Raw genomic sequence first — 18,031 nt, 5'->3', positions numbered from 1 at the left:
AGTGGGAGGAGCCTGTGGAGGAGGAGGAGTGAGAGGAGCCTGTGGACTAGGAGTGGGAGGAGCCTGTGGACTAGGAGTGGGAGGAGCCTGTGGAGAAGGAGGAGTGAGAGAAGCCTATGGAGGAGTAGGAGCAGGAGGAGGAAGAAGAGCAGGAGAAGCCTGGGAAGAAGGAGATTGTGGAGGAGAAGCCTGCAGAGGAAGAGAAGGAGCAGGAGGAGGGGTAGAGCAAGAGGAGGCAGAAGGGGAGAATGAGGAACAGGAAGAGCCTGAGAAGGAAGAGCAGGAGGATTTTGAGGAGGAGAATAGTGGGAGGAAGAGGAGGAACATCATCAGGAGCAGGAGAAGCAGGAGCAGGAACAGAAGGGGAGCAGGTGATGGCAGCTCTGTGGTGCCTCTCCTGTGTCAGCATCCACACTCATTGTCTCCCGGGGTGGGAGTTCCAAGGCTGCCTGCCCACTGAGCTCCCCATTGTCTTCGTTCAGTGCCTTGGAAAGGGCCCCTGATTTGGACATTTGCAAGCAGGACATGTCCTGGGCAGGACTCTGGGGAGATACACCTAAGCAGCGAGGAAGGCAGCCCTTGGCATTGAGAGAAGCTGGCCAGTGAGGCAGCAGCCACAGGGGCTTCTGCTGGTCCCATGAGAAACCTGGAGCTGGGTTAGCCCTATGGAGGCAGGGAGACGGGCCTTTGTGCCCAGAACCAACCAGTCTTTGGCTGGGGAACTGCCCAGGGAGGGGGTCACAGCCTTGGATGAGACAGCTCCCATCAAAGGAGGGTAGTGCCTAGGAAGAAACTCAGCTGCTAGCCATCAGCAGCAACACTCCCAGCAGCTGCATAGGGAGTGCCTGGTCCTGAAGGACAGATCCTGGTGGCATGTGACAGTGTCCACTACACAAGCCAGCCCAAGGACCATCACCAAGGCCACAAGCCCATCCTAGCCCACCCACCTTCCTTCTATTACACTGCATCACAGCTCCAGAGCCAGGCTGCTGGGTTCCAATACCAGTTCTGCGCTTCCCGACTGACTGTGGCCAACACTGCCACCCCTTGGCTCCCCGGTCTGCTTATCTGTGAAATGGGCTGATGATGGTCAACCTCCCTCAGAAGGTTTCTGGGTGCATTTGTGTCAGGCACTGGGCACTGCAGCTACCTGGGAGGCAGTGGCTTTGATCAGAGGTGGGCATGGATGCTGCTCTTGTGCTGCTCAGTCTGCTGAGAAGTTCAGGCATACACATAGGAAGAGATGACACCGAGCAGCTTGGGCCTGAGGCCAGAGTTGAGCCCTAGGCTGAGAAATTGTCCCCCTGCAGAGCCTTGAACAGTGGCACAATCCTACATCATCACAGTGGTGATTATGGGCCCCTCCTTCCCTTGGGACTCTACCTTCAGTCATTTAACCCTGATGCTGCACCACCAGGTGTGTTCCATTGAGCTCATGTCATGAGGAGCCAGGGTCTGGGGGATGGCATAGTCAGGGGTAACAGAGGAAAGTTTGGGTTAAGGATGACCACAGGGGTGAGGGCAGGATTTAGGGAATCCTAAAAAGGCCTTGGGGCTGGCAACAGTGGGGAGTTCTGACAGTCCTAGAAGGCAGTGTTAGTGGAGAAAGTGCGGCTTGGGGGAGGGGCCGCCAGGCAGGTGCTGTGTTTCCAGGTTAGGGAGGCAGTCACAGCCACCATGTGGTCCATGGACAGGGAGTCCAGCATGTCAAAGTCCAGCCTGTATCTTCTCCTGCCCTCCAGTCCCAGTGGGAATTCCCTGAGGCAGAGCAGGGTGAGCAGCAGCTAGGGATACCTTCCACCACACACAGGGGACATTGGACCCATGTGTCACTTGGTTGGTGCAGGGTGGGTGCTTGGAGACAAGAAACATGAAGAGCTGAGGCACGGGGCACAGGAGAGGAAGCCAGCGGGACTTGGTGACCATCTCTTGCCTCGAGTCTCTGGAGTCTGACCCAGGCATGGCTTTCTGTGGAAACCAAGCCATCAGCCCTCCAGCCTGACAGTGAGGGGCCTCCATGCCCAGCAAAGCTCCCGCCTGCTTTCTGAGCATCTCCTTGACCAGACCTGCCTTTGCCATGTGATCAGACTGACTTGGATCTTTTTGGAGAAGGTTGAGGAACAAACCTGCTGGGGAGAGGGTGGCTGGGGTCTGAGCATAGGAGACAGTGGTACCAGCAATGTGGATGGGAGAGGACGCTGCCGGGACCAGGAACATATCGTGTGAGGGGAGAACAAAGGTAGCTATTGCAAGGGCTGCTGAAAGATGCCCTGGGCTGCCATGCCAGGTGGCAGCAGCACAGACAAGCTTCAGGCACTGGGGAAACATCTGCAAAGGACAAGGGTTCTTTGGTGAGTTGACCTGGGAGAGAAAGCAGGAGAAAGGACAAACGGCTGGGGCTTCAACAGCAGGGCTCCCCAGGAACTCCTAATGACCTCTCGGGGACATGGTCACTTCCTCACATCTCTGCAGCTGTTGCACTGCACAGAGATGGACTTTCACCCCACTGACACCTGGGAGAGCATGGACAACTTCAGCCAAACTGCTTCTCTCCTCCCCCTGACCTCCCTGTCTCCCTCTGTCTCCATCTTTTCTCGCCGAGATCACCCTGTGGTGCCTTCATTGGCAGGGAAAACTGAGGCTCAGAGAAGGAAAGGGACTTGCCTGCAGCCACACAGCAGTGTACAGACAGAAGCAGGACCGCCATCCAACAGCTCCTTCCACCCCACAGCGCCGCTCTCCCTGCCTGCCCTGCCAGCCCTGTGTGTGCTCGTCCTAGCATCCACTGCTCTAAATGAGAAAAGTTCCCACAGGCTGGGTGCCAGGTCTGTGAGATGCGTGGTGCCAGGCCTCAAACAGCCGTCTCCTGTTTAACCCACTGTTCCCTTTGAAAGGACTTGTCCCTACTTTACAATGAGGAAAAAATCACTTAGGATGCATTTGGTTGCAAGTAACAGAATGCCTTACTATTACCAAAAGTGGCTTTGATGATAGGAGATTTTTTTTTCCTGCAGAATAAAAGTCTGGACCTGGTTTCAGAGACTCAACAGTCTCTTCTTGGGCCCCGGCTCTTTTCACCCTTTCACTCTGCCATTGTCACTTTGTCAGCCTCTAGGTCTTGCCTAATGGTCACAAAATCACACTCACACCACAGCATCCAAATGTAGAAAGTGAGAAGCTGCTCTCCCGGTTCTTTTTTTCAGGCGATGCGTTGTGTTTTCAGCCTCCGTGCTCAGAAGTAGGCCAGCAGCAATGAGGAAATGGAGAGCCAGAGAGTGTACCACGTTTGCTTGGGCCATTTCCACCATCGCCAGCATGTGGTGGCAGGCGTGGGATTTGAACTGAGCTTCTTGGGCAGCCTGACCCTACCACGATGCCTGCCCTTCTGCTTCAGGCTGCCTTTCACCACACTGTGCTTTCGTGGAGACTGGTTCTGATACCCAGGTCACTGCTCATAACCTGAGGTGCAGGTGGTCCGGAACAGAGCACCCCTTGAAGAGGAGCCAGGCTGGCCAACCTCAGAGGGGCTCCAGAGGGGAGGCAGCAGCAGATACCCAGCTAACCCAGAGTCTCGAGCTCCAGCCCTCGAGGTCTTGGCCTTCCAAAGGCCTTTTCAGGCAAATCAGTCCTTGGCTCCCCAGACCCGCTCCATGCCATGTGTGGCTTAAAACCCAGCATTTAGGGGCTGGCTATCTGCTTTACAAAGGGTGTCTCCACCACCCAGATGAAAGCTTTTGTGTTCCAGTTAGGGTACTTTAAGCTGTAATGGATTGAAACCCAACTCAAGCTTGCTTAAGAACAAAGGATATTCGTTAGCTCCTGGAGCGCAATGGTCTTGAGTTAATGAACAGGTCCAGCTTGATCCAGGGTACAAATGATATTCCCAGGACCCAGCTGCATACACACCTCCCTCACTCCCTCTGTTTCTCAGCTCTGCTTTCCTAGTTGGGGCCATTCTCAGACCCATGTGGCTGCACGATGCTTGTCCACAGCTCTGGCCCCTGCATTCCCTCATGTTCATATTTGGTGGGAGATAACCAAAAGAATCCCCACAACCCACTTCGGTTTGACCCTGACTGGTCTGAGTCACCCATCCTTAGCAATGACCAGTGGGGCTGCTACGGCGTCGGGGGCTAGGGAAGGACTCACTGAGGAGTCACTGTTTGCAAAGCTTCAAGGACTCACTGGACTTGCTAGAAAATAAAGCACCAAGATAAGGACATCAGGTGCTGGGGTCGGGTGGGGCTGGGACAGAAGGCTCTGTGGAGGAGGTGGCACCGTGGAGGGCTGTGGAGGGCTGGGCTGGGCTGGGCCTGCGGAGATGAATGGGGACACATTCCTGGAGGAAGGCAGTGCAGGATCGATCCCGGAGCACCCAGTGCTTCAGGGTGCCTGCCGTGGGTGCTGGGGCCAGGGTTGACAGTGAGCAGTGTGTTTAACGCTGGGAAGCAGCTTTTGGTTTTTAAAATTAGATGTCCCTCAGAATGCTACGGAGGGTGGCGACTACTTCCAGTCACAGAAGCACCATGTGGCATGGACCCTATGGGAGCCAGAGGTCGCTGTCTGACCTCCCCCTCCCAAGACTCCTTCCTTCGTCCAGGAAGTTCACCCCCAAGTCACCTGGGCAGCCTGAGGGTCTGGGACAGGCCCAGGAGTGCCGAATTCGATAGTATCTATTTGGCATTATGAATCAAGGAATTTTCTGGAGCCAAGTTTCTCTCCAGGCCCCTCCCAGGCCTGAGAACCCCACCCTGAATAATTCCGGGCTCTGGGCAGCACCTGGTACATTGTTGGCACTTCCTGGGGGACCTGTCAGAAAGAGATTGATTTTTCCCCCTCCAGTGGTGCAGAAAATCCTTCCTGCTGCTCCAGACAGGTTTGGGGCATGGCTGGGAGGCAGAGAATGCTCTGGGTTGCAGCCCCACCCAACCTGGTGCAGGAATCCCCTTTACAGACCCCAGGACAGGGAGCTCATTACCTCACCAGCAAACCTCTTGAGCCCTGGTGAGCTTTGTTGGGGAGGCTGGCCTCTCACTGAGCTGGAATCTACTGTTCTGTGACTGCAGCCATCAACTGGGGTCCCAGTTCTGCCCTCTGGACACACAGTCCCTCCTGCTCTCTCTGTCCTGGGTCAGGCCTGCAGAGCGAGTGTAGTGACCAGGGATCCCAGAAACTACCTTCTCCAGGCTGAGCAGCTCCAGCTCATTCAGTGTGGGTCCTCCAGCCCTCCCCTGTAGACATGCTCTGTTTCTTTCCATCTGCTGAGGCATACTCCAGTTCTGAAAACTGCATAGCAAGACTATCTCCTCCTTTATTGTTGGCATTAGGCCTTAGTTAATATGGCCCCCGAGTGTTGGCTTTTTAGTAGCCTCTTAGCTCATATTGAACTTGTGGTTACTTTCAATCTTTCTCAGTCTCTCCCATATTGTGATTTTGCAGTGAGTTTTTTAGATATCAAAAACTGTAGGTGTTTAGCCCTCTTCTGGCTGGTTTCAGCCACTTGTTTTATTCTGTGGAAGGGACTGAAGTCTGCCTGGCACTTCACTCATATTATCCTCTGTAGGTGCTTGAGCTGGCTGGAGTCAGATTTCAGTAGCACCAAAAGACCCTTCTACTCCCCAGGTGCCCTTCTTCCTGGCCACTCACTGTGCCTGAAATGTCCTCACAATGTGCTCAACGTATGCTCTTCCTTAAGCCTGCTCCCTCTTCTGGTTCTCTGCTCTGTTCTCCAGTCTGAAATGCCTTTTCCCCATCTCCCTGAGTTTGGCCAATTCTAAGTTATCCTTCCTGTTATCTGACGCCAGCTCAGCCCTGGCCTTCTTGGGGGAGGCTTCCTTGAGATGCACGCAGGAGCAGCTCCCACAGGTTCAAGTTTCCTTCTCTGTCACTTTCACTCCTTCATAGAACGTACAGTGTATGATTAGACTCGGGGGAATTATGATTCCATAGCTACTTCTGGTTTGGAATCACAAGCTCAGAGGTGGCAAGGACTGCAAACTCAGGGAAGGTGGGGACTGGAAGCTCAGAGAAGACCACAACAGCATCCGCTTGTGTCATCATCCTCCTTGGGACTCCCTTGCAGGGGTGACGCCAAATAGCACACAGTAGGTGCTCACTATAAAACAGGTGCATGAGTGAATGCGTATGTGGACAGACACACCCTAGATCCCATTCCCCTTACAAACACCAGGCAGCACCATTTGCATGCAAGGTTCTTCATCAGAGGCTGGGAATTTAGAGGTGAATGACCTGGCCTGGGGCCCAAGGAGTGTGGCAGGTAGGGTTCTCTGGAAGCGGAGGCTGACATGGAGTTTCAGGTCTCAGCTATTTATTGGGAATATGTATAAAGGGGAAGAGGAGGGGCAGGGCTGGACAGAGGGAGGACTCGAGCTTGGATGCTGGCCAGCAAAGCCTTGATGGGGAGTGCTGGACTCGGTCCTGCCCATCACAGTGGTCTGCCTCTGGCTAAAATGGCCAGACCTTTAAACCCCTGACTCTCTCGGTCCCCAGATGCAGGGCCCCACACCCTGAAGGATCTGACAGCTGGGGGCTGTGTGCTAATCACACTTCCAGGCCAATGGTGTGTTGGAGCCCACTCCGTTGGGCTGGAAGACCAACTACTAAATATTCAGGGATTTGCCAATTGTTGAACTGTCGGTGGCTTAAAGTCAGTCACAGCGGGAGCGTTTGCTTTATTCCTCAGAAATTGGGAAACACTACATACCAGGCCCCTTTGTTTTTTTCCCGAGAGCCAGTTTGGGCAGCATACCACTACCTGTAGTTGTGAAGCAAGTCCTCCCTTGGAGGGCAATTGGGATGCTCTGTCTGTGTGTCCACCACAAAGAACTGCTGGCCTGGAGGGATGCTGACAGATAGGCAGATCATTCCAGTGCAAAGGAGATAAGGACTGTAACAGCACAGGCCAGACTCGGAAACCATGAGGGAGTGACTGTCTATCCTGACAATCAGGGAAGGCTTTGTGAGGAGGTGAGTTTTTTCCTGACGTGGCAGAAGATTTAAATACTACAAAAGACAATCCCATGAAAAGTAAGGCGCCTGTTTGTCCACCTAGTCCCCTGGCACTGGTGTCCTCCCTAGAGACAGCTGCTCTTACCAATTCCCCTCATATAATTCCAGAAATACCCTGTGCTCTTACAAGCACACGTGTATGAGTCTTCTTTCTCATATACACAAGCTCCCATGTTGCAAGCTTTTCTGCACCTTGCTTTGCTCTCTTAACTATGGAGTATCCCTGGTTAGTAAGAGCCACCTCATTCTCTTTAGCAGCTATAGGACATTCTAGCTCATAGATGTGCCATAATTTATGTATCCAGTCCCCACTGGCAGATCTTCAGATTCTTTTGGCCTTTGGCTATTTCAGATAAGGCCTCTGTGAGGCTGACATTTTGCACAAGCACGAGCCTCCCCACAGGGTAGATATTCAATAGTGGGATTGTGGGGCCATTGTCTGCAATGGTGATAAAGATTGGCCTTCCAGATAAGGAATGGCAGGTGCAGGACTGAGAGGTATGGAAGGGTGAGCTTGCTCAAGCGGAGGTGGCTGCTGTGGAGAGACCACAGGCCTGGAGGCCAGGAGGGTGGGGCCTGGCTTCGCCCTGCCGCAGAGGAGCCAGGTGTATCCACTGTGGTCATGGCTGGATGCCACAGGCACACTCAGACTGGGAAATGAAGGAGTGTTTAGAAAGAGACCGATGTCCAACAACCGATGAATAATATGTGGCATACCTGTACCATGGTATGTTATTCAGCCGTGAAAAGGAAGAGAATTAGGACACATGCTACATGTGCAGACCCTGAAAACTTTATGCTGAGTGAAGGAAGCTAGGCACACAAAATGCCACATACTGCGTGATTCCATTTATAAAATACATCTGTCTGCAACAGACACCTCTACAAAGACTGCAGGTAGATTAGAGGCTGCCTGGGACTGGGAAGAGGGGAAATGGGGAGTGACTGGAATGGGTAGGGGGTTTCTTTTGTGGGAGTGACTAAAATGTTCCAGAATTAGATTGTAATGATAGTTACATAACTCTGAATATACCAAAAACCATTGAATTGTACACTTTTGATGAGTGAATTGTATGGTATGTGAATTGTACTGCAGTAAGCTATTTTAAAAATGAAAGAGTTTGCTAATAAAACAGGACAAAGGTAAAGGAACCCAAAGAGATGGTGCAGCACCCTGGAGCTGGCTACACTGGGGAGCTGTTACTCCTTAGGCCTGAAGACAGGGGAGGCTGAGCCGCTAGAATCCAGGGGGCTGTATAGACAGGACTTCCCAGCAGGAGCTGTGACTTTTGATAGGGGAATGCAGACATCTTGAAGGGCCCAGCAGGTAGCAAGCAGGGGAAATAACTCTTAGAACTTTCCTCCTGTCCTCTGATTTCCTGCCAGTGCCTTCCACTAGCCAAACTGTCTGAAAGGGCCTACTGAGGCCAGACACCAGATTCACAGATTTACTTCCTCATTTATTTTTCTCACGTATTATGAAATCTCAGCATCACAAGATGGCAAAATGGCAAACTCTAGCAGTTTCATGCAGCTGGTCTTTAACCTGCAACCCAATGGTGCAGCCGCCAACATAAAATACTGACCTTCTGCCACTGCTCCAAGCCCCTTGACTGTCCCCCTGCTTTGCCAAGGCTTTTCCCTGAATCCTCTTGACTTCACCTGTATCCAGCAATGAGGGGTTGATGCCTGGCTATCCTGGCAGGGCCTGTGGGACTCTGAACATTCAACTGACAATTGCTCAGGCCTGGGACTCACTGTGGAGTGATTTGAATCACCCTGTTGGTGAATTGCCTTCAGGCATTTTCTGCGCACCTGCTGTGTGCCAGGCTCTGGGAAGCTGCATGGAGCCATGTCATCTTTAAGCCTGAGCCTGAAAGCTCTCAGAGCTCCTGATACTTAAGCACAGAGCCCAGGCTGTTCAAGTGGGGAAGGAGCTCAGAAGGTCCCTTGGGCAGCTCAGGAGCCTGGCCTTGAGCAGCGGGGTGCAGAGTACAGCTTTGTCCCTCATCCACTTCCTCTGCTGCTGTTCCCTGCCTCGGGGAGAGGGCTAAGTGCCCGTCTGGTGACCAGCCCTGGCCAGGCAGCTGTGATTATGCCTGGCTTAATGTGGACATAATGCAGTCACTGCAGCTCTCAAAATGCTGAGTGTGCAGGGCTAGTGGGCGGGATGTCACCTGATTGGGGCCCATTCAATACTACCACAGCGTCAGGCCATCAGTGGCCTCAGAGGAACAGGGAGGCCACATCGGGGGCCAAGAGGGCAGGAGGGGCAGCGACTCCCACCCAGGACCCGGGAGCTGCCTTCTGCACTGGGGCCATTGCTTAGGGCCCATCACAGTAGAAGCCCTTGGTATCACAGACGTGGAAACACGCAAACCTTGGTATTGCTTTCCCACGAGAAACTTCCAGGGGCTTCCCATTGCCTTTAAGAAAACAACTTTACTGAGGTATAATTCACACGTCATACAGTGTCACCACTTAAAGTGTGCAATTCAGTGGCTTTTAATATATACTCGCAGATATGTGCATCACCACAATCAATTTTACATCTTTTTTGTCACCTCAAAAAGAAGCTTTTACCCATTAGCCACCCCTCCCCATTTCCCTTCTTCCCCCAACCACTAATATCTCACTTGTCATTACGGATCTGCCTATTCTAGGCATTACATATAAATGCAATCACATGACAGGTGGCCTTTTGCGTCTAGCTACTTTCACTTAGCATATAATGTTTCCAAGGCTCATCCATGTTGTAGCGTGTGTCAGTACTTCACTCCTTTTTATGGCTGAATAACATTCCATTGTATACTTCATTTTGTTTATCAATTAATAGTTGATGGAGTTATTCCTTCACATTTTAGCTGTTGCGAATAATGCTGCTATGAGCAATCATATTCTCATTTTACTGTGGGCATATGTTTCCATTTCTCTTGGGCATACACTTAGGAGTGGAACTGTTGAGTCACACACTCTGTGACTAACTTTCTGAGAAGCTGCCAGACTGTTTCCCAGGGTGGCTGCCTCATTTCGGATGCCAGTGGCAGTGCAGGAGGGTTCTGATGGCTTCACACCCTCGCTGACACTTGTTGTCTTAGCCTCCTCGTGAGCATAAAGGAGCATCGGTTGTGGTTCTGATTTGCCTTTCCCTGGGGACCAGTGCTACTCAACATCTTCTCATGTGCTTGCTGGCCGTTGATTGTACCCATGGCATTTTTGTAAATTGAGATATTGCTTACGTGAAAAAGGTGCACAGAGCACCCCGTTCATTTAAAAGAATAGTTACAAAGCATGATCCATGTAACCGTAACCCATATCAAGGAGCAGAATATTGTCAGGACCCACAGAAGACCAGTGGGTGCTCCTGGCCAACCACAGCCCCTCCCCACCCTGGGGCTGACCTTGTCTTGATATTGGTGGATGGGCTCCTAAACAATACAATCCAGTTTAGCCTGCCTTTGAACGTGATCCAAATGAAATCACTCTGTGGAAATCATTTCTGACTTGCTTCTGTCCCTCCACACTGTGTTTCTGAGTTAGTCCCTGTCAGTGTGGCTTGCTAGAGCTGTTCATTGTCACTGCCCTATTGTGTTCCGTTGAAATGCACACGCTGTGGTTTCTCCACTCACTGTGGATGGTCATCTGGATGGTGCTCAGGTCAGAGAGATTATGAACATTGCTGTGTGGACATTATTGAACCTGTCTCCTTTGCACACACAGTGTAAGTCTCTAGAGTATGTGTCTTGGAAATGGAAGGTCTGAGTCATCGGCATGTGGATCTTCAGCCTAACTAGATATTGGAAAATGGGTTTCCAACATACGTGTACCACGTGTGCATGCCTCCAGCAGTGTCTGAGTGTTGCAGGTGCTCCGTATGCTCGCCAACACTCAGTATTGTTGGAATCCATTTTGAGCATCCCCCAGGCATCTCTGTGTCAAAGCCTCCAGCTCAACTGGGCCTGAGTGCATCAGAAACAGCTGCCTAACTCTGCCCCCAGTTGTGTCATCACACCTCCACGTCTTTATTCTTTCTCTTACTACTTAAGCCAAGGCAGAAAGACAGGCTGGACATTTGGGAACAATCCCCTCACTGACAACCAAAAGGGATATCTATGTTGTTTTGGGGACACAGCCTGTATTTGAAGGGGCTGCTCATCCATCCTGGGCTGCATGTGTGGGGGTTCTGAGACAGTGCTGCCTACAGGAGGTGTTCTGTGATGCCAGGTGTTCTGGAACCAGAGCCTTCAACCAGCCAGTCCTGTTCCTGAACACCCTGGGTGCCTGTGGCATCACTGGCTCATTGATTGCAGATACTGAGGTTGAAATGTGGTGGCTCTCCCTCCCTGGTGGTTCTGTTGACCAAATACTGGTCACCACTCCTGGAAGCAGAGCTCTTAGGGCTAGGAGGACCCGGAACATGGACCCAATTTTCAGAGACAGGGACTTAATCTGTTCCTCTCGGAATCCCCAGCATCCTGAACAGGCCTAGGGCCAGAGGCAAGACTAGTGAGTGTTTCTTGAATGTCTGATTCTGTTTCAGCACCCTGATTTTGGCAGAAAAGATGGAGTTGTCTTCCCTATATGTTAAAGTTAAGGAAACTGAGGCCCAGAAAAGAAGCACCACACGGGAACTAAGTGGCCAGCAGGCACTGAATTCACCCCTCAGCTCCAAGCCCCTTGCCTCAGACTGTCTCATATACCAGCTCTGAGACTTAGTTGAGCCTCAAGGTTTTTTTCTGTAAAAAGGAGTCATAATCATACTAGCTTCATGGACTTAGTAAGATGCCAAACACAAAGGCATGGGCCAGTGTGTGTGCAGGGGGTTAATCAATGTCCACTCACTTACCCCTTCATCCATTCATGCTTTCATGATATAACAGGCAAAAGCAATTTGACAACCTGAATGAAGGATGATGAAAATGCTCATATACAGTGACCAAGCAACTGTGCTCACCGGGAAATCCCCATCTCCATGCCTGGTACACAGTAGGAAGGAAGAGAAGCTTTAGTCCCAAAGATATTTCTTTGTAGTTGAAAAAGGAAGAAAGGGGTGGAGGGAGGAAGGAAGGAAAGCAAGAGAAAGAAAGAAAACCCATTTTTAAAGTACCCTAAATAAGCACCCTAAAAACAACCTGAATATCCTGTACACTGCGTAATGCCTTCTCTTATTGCTGGGCTACTCTAAAACAAAGGTATGCAAAATATGTCTCATGGCCCAAATCTAGTCCACTATCTTTGTAGGCAAATAAAGTTTAAATGAAGAACATCCACTAGTCAATCCTTGAACTTCATATAAATGGAATCATAAAGTATGTCCTCTTTGGTGTCCAACTTCTTTCACTCAACATTGCCTCTCAAAGATCCAGTCTTTGTGCATGTGTGAGCAATTCATTCGTTCTCATTGCTCTGTAGTATTTCGTTGTATGAGTATAATTAAGCACTACTGTTATCCTCATTCTACATAAGGGGAAACTGCTGCACAGAGGGCTGAGGTGGCTTGCACAGCACAAAGGCTTGAGTGATAGGGCCTGGAATCCAGGTCTGAGTTTCCTACACCAGAAAGAAAACGAAAGTCAGACCCAGGTGGGGCAGAGGTGGGGCAGGGGTGGGGCGGGCTGGGGGCTGCACTTGGCCTTGGTGTGCAGTGACCCGTGCTGTGCTCTTCCCTGCCCTCCCCTGCAGATCCTGGAGGAGAACATGAAGCTGGAATGTAAGTGCCACGGCGTATCAGGCTCGTGCACCACCAAGACGTGCTGGACCACACTGCCACAGTTTCGGGAGCTGGGCTACGTGCTCAAGGACAAGTACAACGAGGCTGTTCACGTGGAACCCGTGCGCGCCAGCCGCAACAAGCGGCCCACCTTCCTGAAGATCAAGAAGCCACTGTCCTACCGCAAGCCCATGGACACGGACCTGGTGTACATCGAGAAGTCACCCAACTACTGCGAGGAGGACCCGGTGACCGGCAGCGTGGGCACCCAGGGCCGCGCCTGCAACAAGACGGCCCCCCAAGCCAGCGGCTGTGACCTCATGTGCTGTGGGCGTGGCTACAACACCCACCAGTACGCCCGAGTGTGGCAGTGCAACTGTAAGTTCCACTGGTGCTGCTATGTCAAGTGCAACACGTGCAGTGAACGCACGGAGATGTACACGTGCAAGTGAACCCCGTGTGCACACCACCCTCCTGCTGTAAGTTAGATTGCTGGGAGGACCGGACCGTTTCCAAGCTGCGGGCTCCCTGGCAGGTCACTGCCTGGATCTTCACAGGGAACCACAGGAATTCTGAGCTTGTCTTTTCTGCTGAGGAGGGTACTTTTCCTGGGTTTCCTGCAGGTATCTGCGGGGAAAAAAATCTCTCAGAGCCCTCAGCCATTCTGTTCCACACCCAATGCTGCTCCACCCTCCCCCAGACACAGCCCAGGTCCCTCTGTGGCTGGAGTGAAGCCTTTTGCAGCAGGAACTCTGGACCCCTGGGCCTCACCATAGCAATATTTAACAATTTATTCTGATAAAAATAATATTAATTTATTTAATTAAAAAGAATTCTTCCACCTCGTCGGGATCCGTTTTCTGCAATCAAAGTGGACTGCTTGCTTTCCTAGCAGGATGATTTTGTTGCTAGGACGAGGAGCTGTGTAAAACTGTACATAACTGTTCTTTATGCAGACATTTCTACTAGTTGATTTTGCAAGTACCCACCCCCGCAGCACTAGATGTTTAAGTACAAGAGCAGGCATCCTTTATACATATATAGATCTATATACACACACATTTATATTTTTTTGCTGTTTGCTGCTACTTATCCAGAAATTTAAGCTGGTCTAGATTTGGAGATGTTTTTTCCAGAGTATGTTTCCCATCCTTTTGCCCCTCTACCCCCACCAAGTTCAAATGTCACCATTAGAAAAATCCAGTTTGGAATATATAGAGAGGAAAAATAATAATAAATTCCCAGCAGTTTCCATCTTTCGGAAAGTGAGCCACTGGATAAGAGAGAATATTTTGTAAGAGACTATTTTTATATGAATATTTTATTTATATTGAGTCTGCTGTATCATTCCACGGCCTGTGCTTCTTCTTAATTCTGGTACTCAATTTGGGGTAAGGAGGGGCGATGCCTGGGTGTGGGGTCAGGCCCCACGGGACCCCTCACACAGCTGGATTCTTGAGTTCTGTTTGCCAAGTGGACACAAGCTCCCCCTGGATGCCTGGGGTTGAGGCATCATCTCATCCGTGTTAGCCGGGAAAGAAATCAAATCCCCAGCCTCAGCCTGTTAAGCTCAGGCCTTTCAAGCAGGGCCACTGAGTAGTGGCCTCAAAATGAGTCACTGTGGTGGGTGGTCATGGTGCCCGTCACAGGGACTTGGCTGTCATCATGCAGCAGAGGCCTGCTCAGGGAGCCCCACACCTCACCAAGACACCTGCCATTGCCTACGTGTCCCAGAATGTGAGATGCAGTCCTCAGATGAGGGGCCAAAAAAAAAGGTGGGGTGAGGGGCCGATGAGCAGCTGGGCCCAGCGGGGCCTCCTGGATATCCTGCTCCCAAGGCCAAGCAGCAGGGAGAGGTGTGAGTGAGCCCACTTTGCTTTGGGTCCAGCTAGGCCCAGAGCCTCAGCCTGAAAGCTGTCCTCCAGCAGGCTGGGGGTGTTCTAATATGTGTCCATTTGCATTTCTGTGTCTGTGCGTGTCCTTAGGGACCTGGAGGTAGCCACATGACTTGGTGCCTTCCAGTGCCTCTGCTGTGCTCCTCTGTATATGTGTTTGTGTGTTTCCAGGCTACCTAAGTGTCTGTTTCTCTCCATGTGCCTGAGAGGTCAGGTCTCAGGCATGGAGCTGCGTGCCTTTGTATCTGCTGCTCCCCAGGGTCTCTGCTTGCATGTGGGGGCTGGTGGTGTAAGGCAGACAGCAGAGACTGTGTGTGATTATATTGAGCCACCAAGAGATGGCACCTCTGAACTCTGTCCCCCCAGCCATGGGTGAAAATCAGACACCTCTGAGACCACAGCCCCGTGGCCCCACCTGCTAGGAGCCCCTCAGTATCTAGGCTGTGTCTGATTCCTCAGTGTCCACACTGAGCCTGGATCACAGCATGGGCAAATAAAAGTGACTGGATGGTTGCTTGGTTTTTTCCATTGGAACTTTCTCCCACCATTTTTCTTTTACTTGGGTGTCTGGAGGAGTGGGCATGTGAAGGAGCCATGGAGTGAATGGTTGGAGGTAGGTGAATGGGTGAATGTATAGATGAATAAGCAGGTGGGTGGGTAGATGAATAAATGGATGGATGGATGGCTGAAGGGATAAACAGATGGGTGGATGGATAGATAAGTGGATGGATGAATGGATGAATAGATAGGAGAGTAGGTGAGTGGATGAAGTAGGTACACCTACAGATAGGCAGATGAGGAGTTTCTTGGGAGTCCACAGGTCACATTTTATGTTTGCCTTGGAAAACCTACTGGGTCTGCCATGAGCAGGATGGCTTCCCAATCCTGCAACACTTCTGCTTCGGACCTCCTTAGTACCTGGGAATGGGGGAGATTCTGACCAGCCTTTCCAGATGAGTGATCAATGCTAATTATGTAAACACAACCTCAAAAGGGTCATTCTTGTGTCCTTCCTCACTGTAGGTTCCCAACCCTGGGGCCTGCCCTCTATCTGGATACCCTACTCAGCTGTGCCCTGAGCCCCAGTTTCTCCACCTGTGAAATCAGAATAACAACACCTACCTCACAGGGCTGTTGTGAGGACCCTCCCAGTAATGATTGTATGGAACTTTGAGTTGCAAAGTAATGGATGAATGCAAAATATTATTAATTATTATTATCACTATTCTCTCCACAACTATGGGATTCTTCAAACATGGCTTATGGTAATAAATATTTGGTTCTGTGTTGGGCAGAGGTATCCACCAGCCCCTCTGGTCTTTTCCTAAAGTGGCTTTTCAACAAAACTGACATTACAAAGGCCAAAATTGTTAGAGGCTGAATAAAACATCAGAAAGCCCAGGACTATAGTGATGAGAAAGCAGATGCCTGGGGTCTTAGCAGAAACCCAGTCTCAGAAAGTGAGCTGCTCAACACAAGGACATTTTTGCCACATGGGAATGTGTGCCTCTTCATGGTCAAATCCTCTGATTTTTCAAGAAAGGACAAACATCCAGGTTTTTGAACTCCTGACCTCAGGTGATCCACCCACCTCAGCCTCCCAAAGTGCTAAGATTACAGGCGTGAGCCACCACGCCCGGCCGGTACATCCAGGTTTTTAAGTAAAATCTCCCACATTTCAATACTTTGACAAACACCATGAGGATGAAGCAAAACATGATGCAGGCTGAACTTGGCCTTTATGCTACCAGCATACAGTCTCTGACTTGGGCCCATCTCTTGTTTTAGAACTGGAAAAACTGAGGCCCAGAGATGGGCAGGGCTTTGAACTGGAGAAACTGAGTCCCAGAAAGGGGTAGGGTTTTACTCAAGGCCAGACAAGCAAGTGTGGCAGAAAGAAAACCAAGCCCAGGATGTGTGCCTTCTGGGGATGGCCTTGCACCAACATAGTACACTGATGGAGGCAGCAAAATAATTTGAGGGAGGGGGTTAAGAGGGATAAAATTCCTACACACACACACACACACACACACACACACATACACACACACACTCTGAGAGAGAGAGAGAGAGAGAGAGAGACGAAGAGAGAGAGGGAGAGAGAGAGGAGACTTGAATTTGAAACTAGCTCAGGACTTCGTGGAGCAGGAACCAGGCTTTCACAAAGGCCCTGATGAGATTAGCCAGTGCCTGAACCCCTCTGCAGAGGGTGCCCTGCCAGTTAGCAAGGGAGCCCCTCTGCAAGACCTGGGTCAGAACAGACCTGGGGAGGCTTTTCCCACCCAAGTTCAGGACAGTCCTGGGGAAGCTTTTCCCACTCAAGGTCAGGACAGTTCTGGGGACGTTTTTCCACCCAAGGTCAGGACAGTCCTAGGGAAGATTTTTCCACCTGAGGTCAAGACAGTCTTGGGGAGACTTTTCCATCCAAGGTCAGGATAGTCCTGGGGAGGCTTTTCCTACCTGCGGTGGGGCTGTCCCCTGCACACATCAAGTCCAAGACATGTTTTCTCAGCCCCTAGGAAGCCTCTTACTCCCACTTTACAGATGACAACCAGTCTCAATTTGTTACCTCTTGCTTCTGGATGGTGGGGCCTTGAAGAGGTGACTAGTCTCCTCCAGGTCTCCCTGCTTCCACTCATACCCCAAGCTCTGGCCAGACCTCCAAGCTCTGCCAGACCAAACTACATCATACCTACCACCAGCCATGGCTTCCCATTGCCATGTAGGTGACCAGTCTCATCTCTTTAAGGACCCACCACCCAGAAGCAAGGGATGGAAGGCTATCATTTGGACTGTCCCACATCATCTGAGTCATCATCACCTGAGCCTTCCACCACCTCAAACAGAGGCTTGAGGAAGATGGAGAGAAAAGGTTCAGGCTGTAGACCACACAGGCTGTCCACGCCAGATGCAGATTGCCATTGTCAACTTCCTCCCCATCACGAGGCACATTCAACAGGCTGCCAAGCTCTGGCAGTTTCTCCCTGGGGCATCTCATGAGTTTCCTCACTGCCCATCACCTCCTTTGGCCACCATTTTCTCTTTCAGGTGAGAACCTGAAAGAATGCCAAGGCCTCCTCCAGGTCTCCCTGCTTCCACTCATACCCCAAGTTCTGGCCAGATTGCCAAGTCCTCGCCAGACCAACCCACACCATAGCTACTACCACCCACAGCTTCCCATTGTCCTGTAGGTAAAGTCCAAGTTCCTTATCCCACAGTGACCTTGCACCTGCCATGCTGGCAGCCTTTTGCACAGCAGTAGTAGCTTATCTCCTGCCACTTAGGAGATAAGCACTCTGCCAGACAAGGTTCTAGCTGTTCTCAAGCCCTCTCTCTCATCACCACACCCTATTTGTCTCCAGCACAGAATTATAATGGTCCCATTTCCCTGTACATC

At 51.1% G+C, this 18,031-nt stretch overlaps 1 protein-coding gene across 2 annotated transcripts in view; it reads left to right on the top strand.

Moving 5' to 3' along the window:
• Positions 1-15,941, top strand: part of WNT7A (Wnt family member 7A) — a 62,953-nt gene extending 47,012 nt beyond the window's left edge. For both annotated transcript variants that reach the window (XM_037730130.1, XM_017505033.1), the window contains exon 4: positions 12,712-15,941. In XM_037730130.1, the coding sequence (XP_037586058.1) occupies positions 12,712-13,191 (480 nt within the window). In that variant the 3' untranslated portion in view covers positions 13,192-15,941. The remainder of the gene's footprint in view (positions 1-12,711) is intronic.
• The last annotated feature ends 2,090 nt before the right edge of the window (positions 15,942-18,031 follow it).

This window comes from Cebus imitator, unplaced genomic scaffold (genome assembly GCF_001604975.1).
Source record: "Cebus imitator isolate Cc_AM_T3 unplaced genomic scaffold, Cebus_imitator-1.0 Scaffold332, whole genome shotgun sequence".
NCBI lineage: Eukaryota > Metazoa > Chordata > Mammalia > Primates > Cebidae > Cebus > Cebus imitator.
Note: the sequence above shows the minus strand (reverse complement) of the source record. Positions and strands in the feature narration are given on the sequence as shown.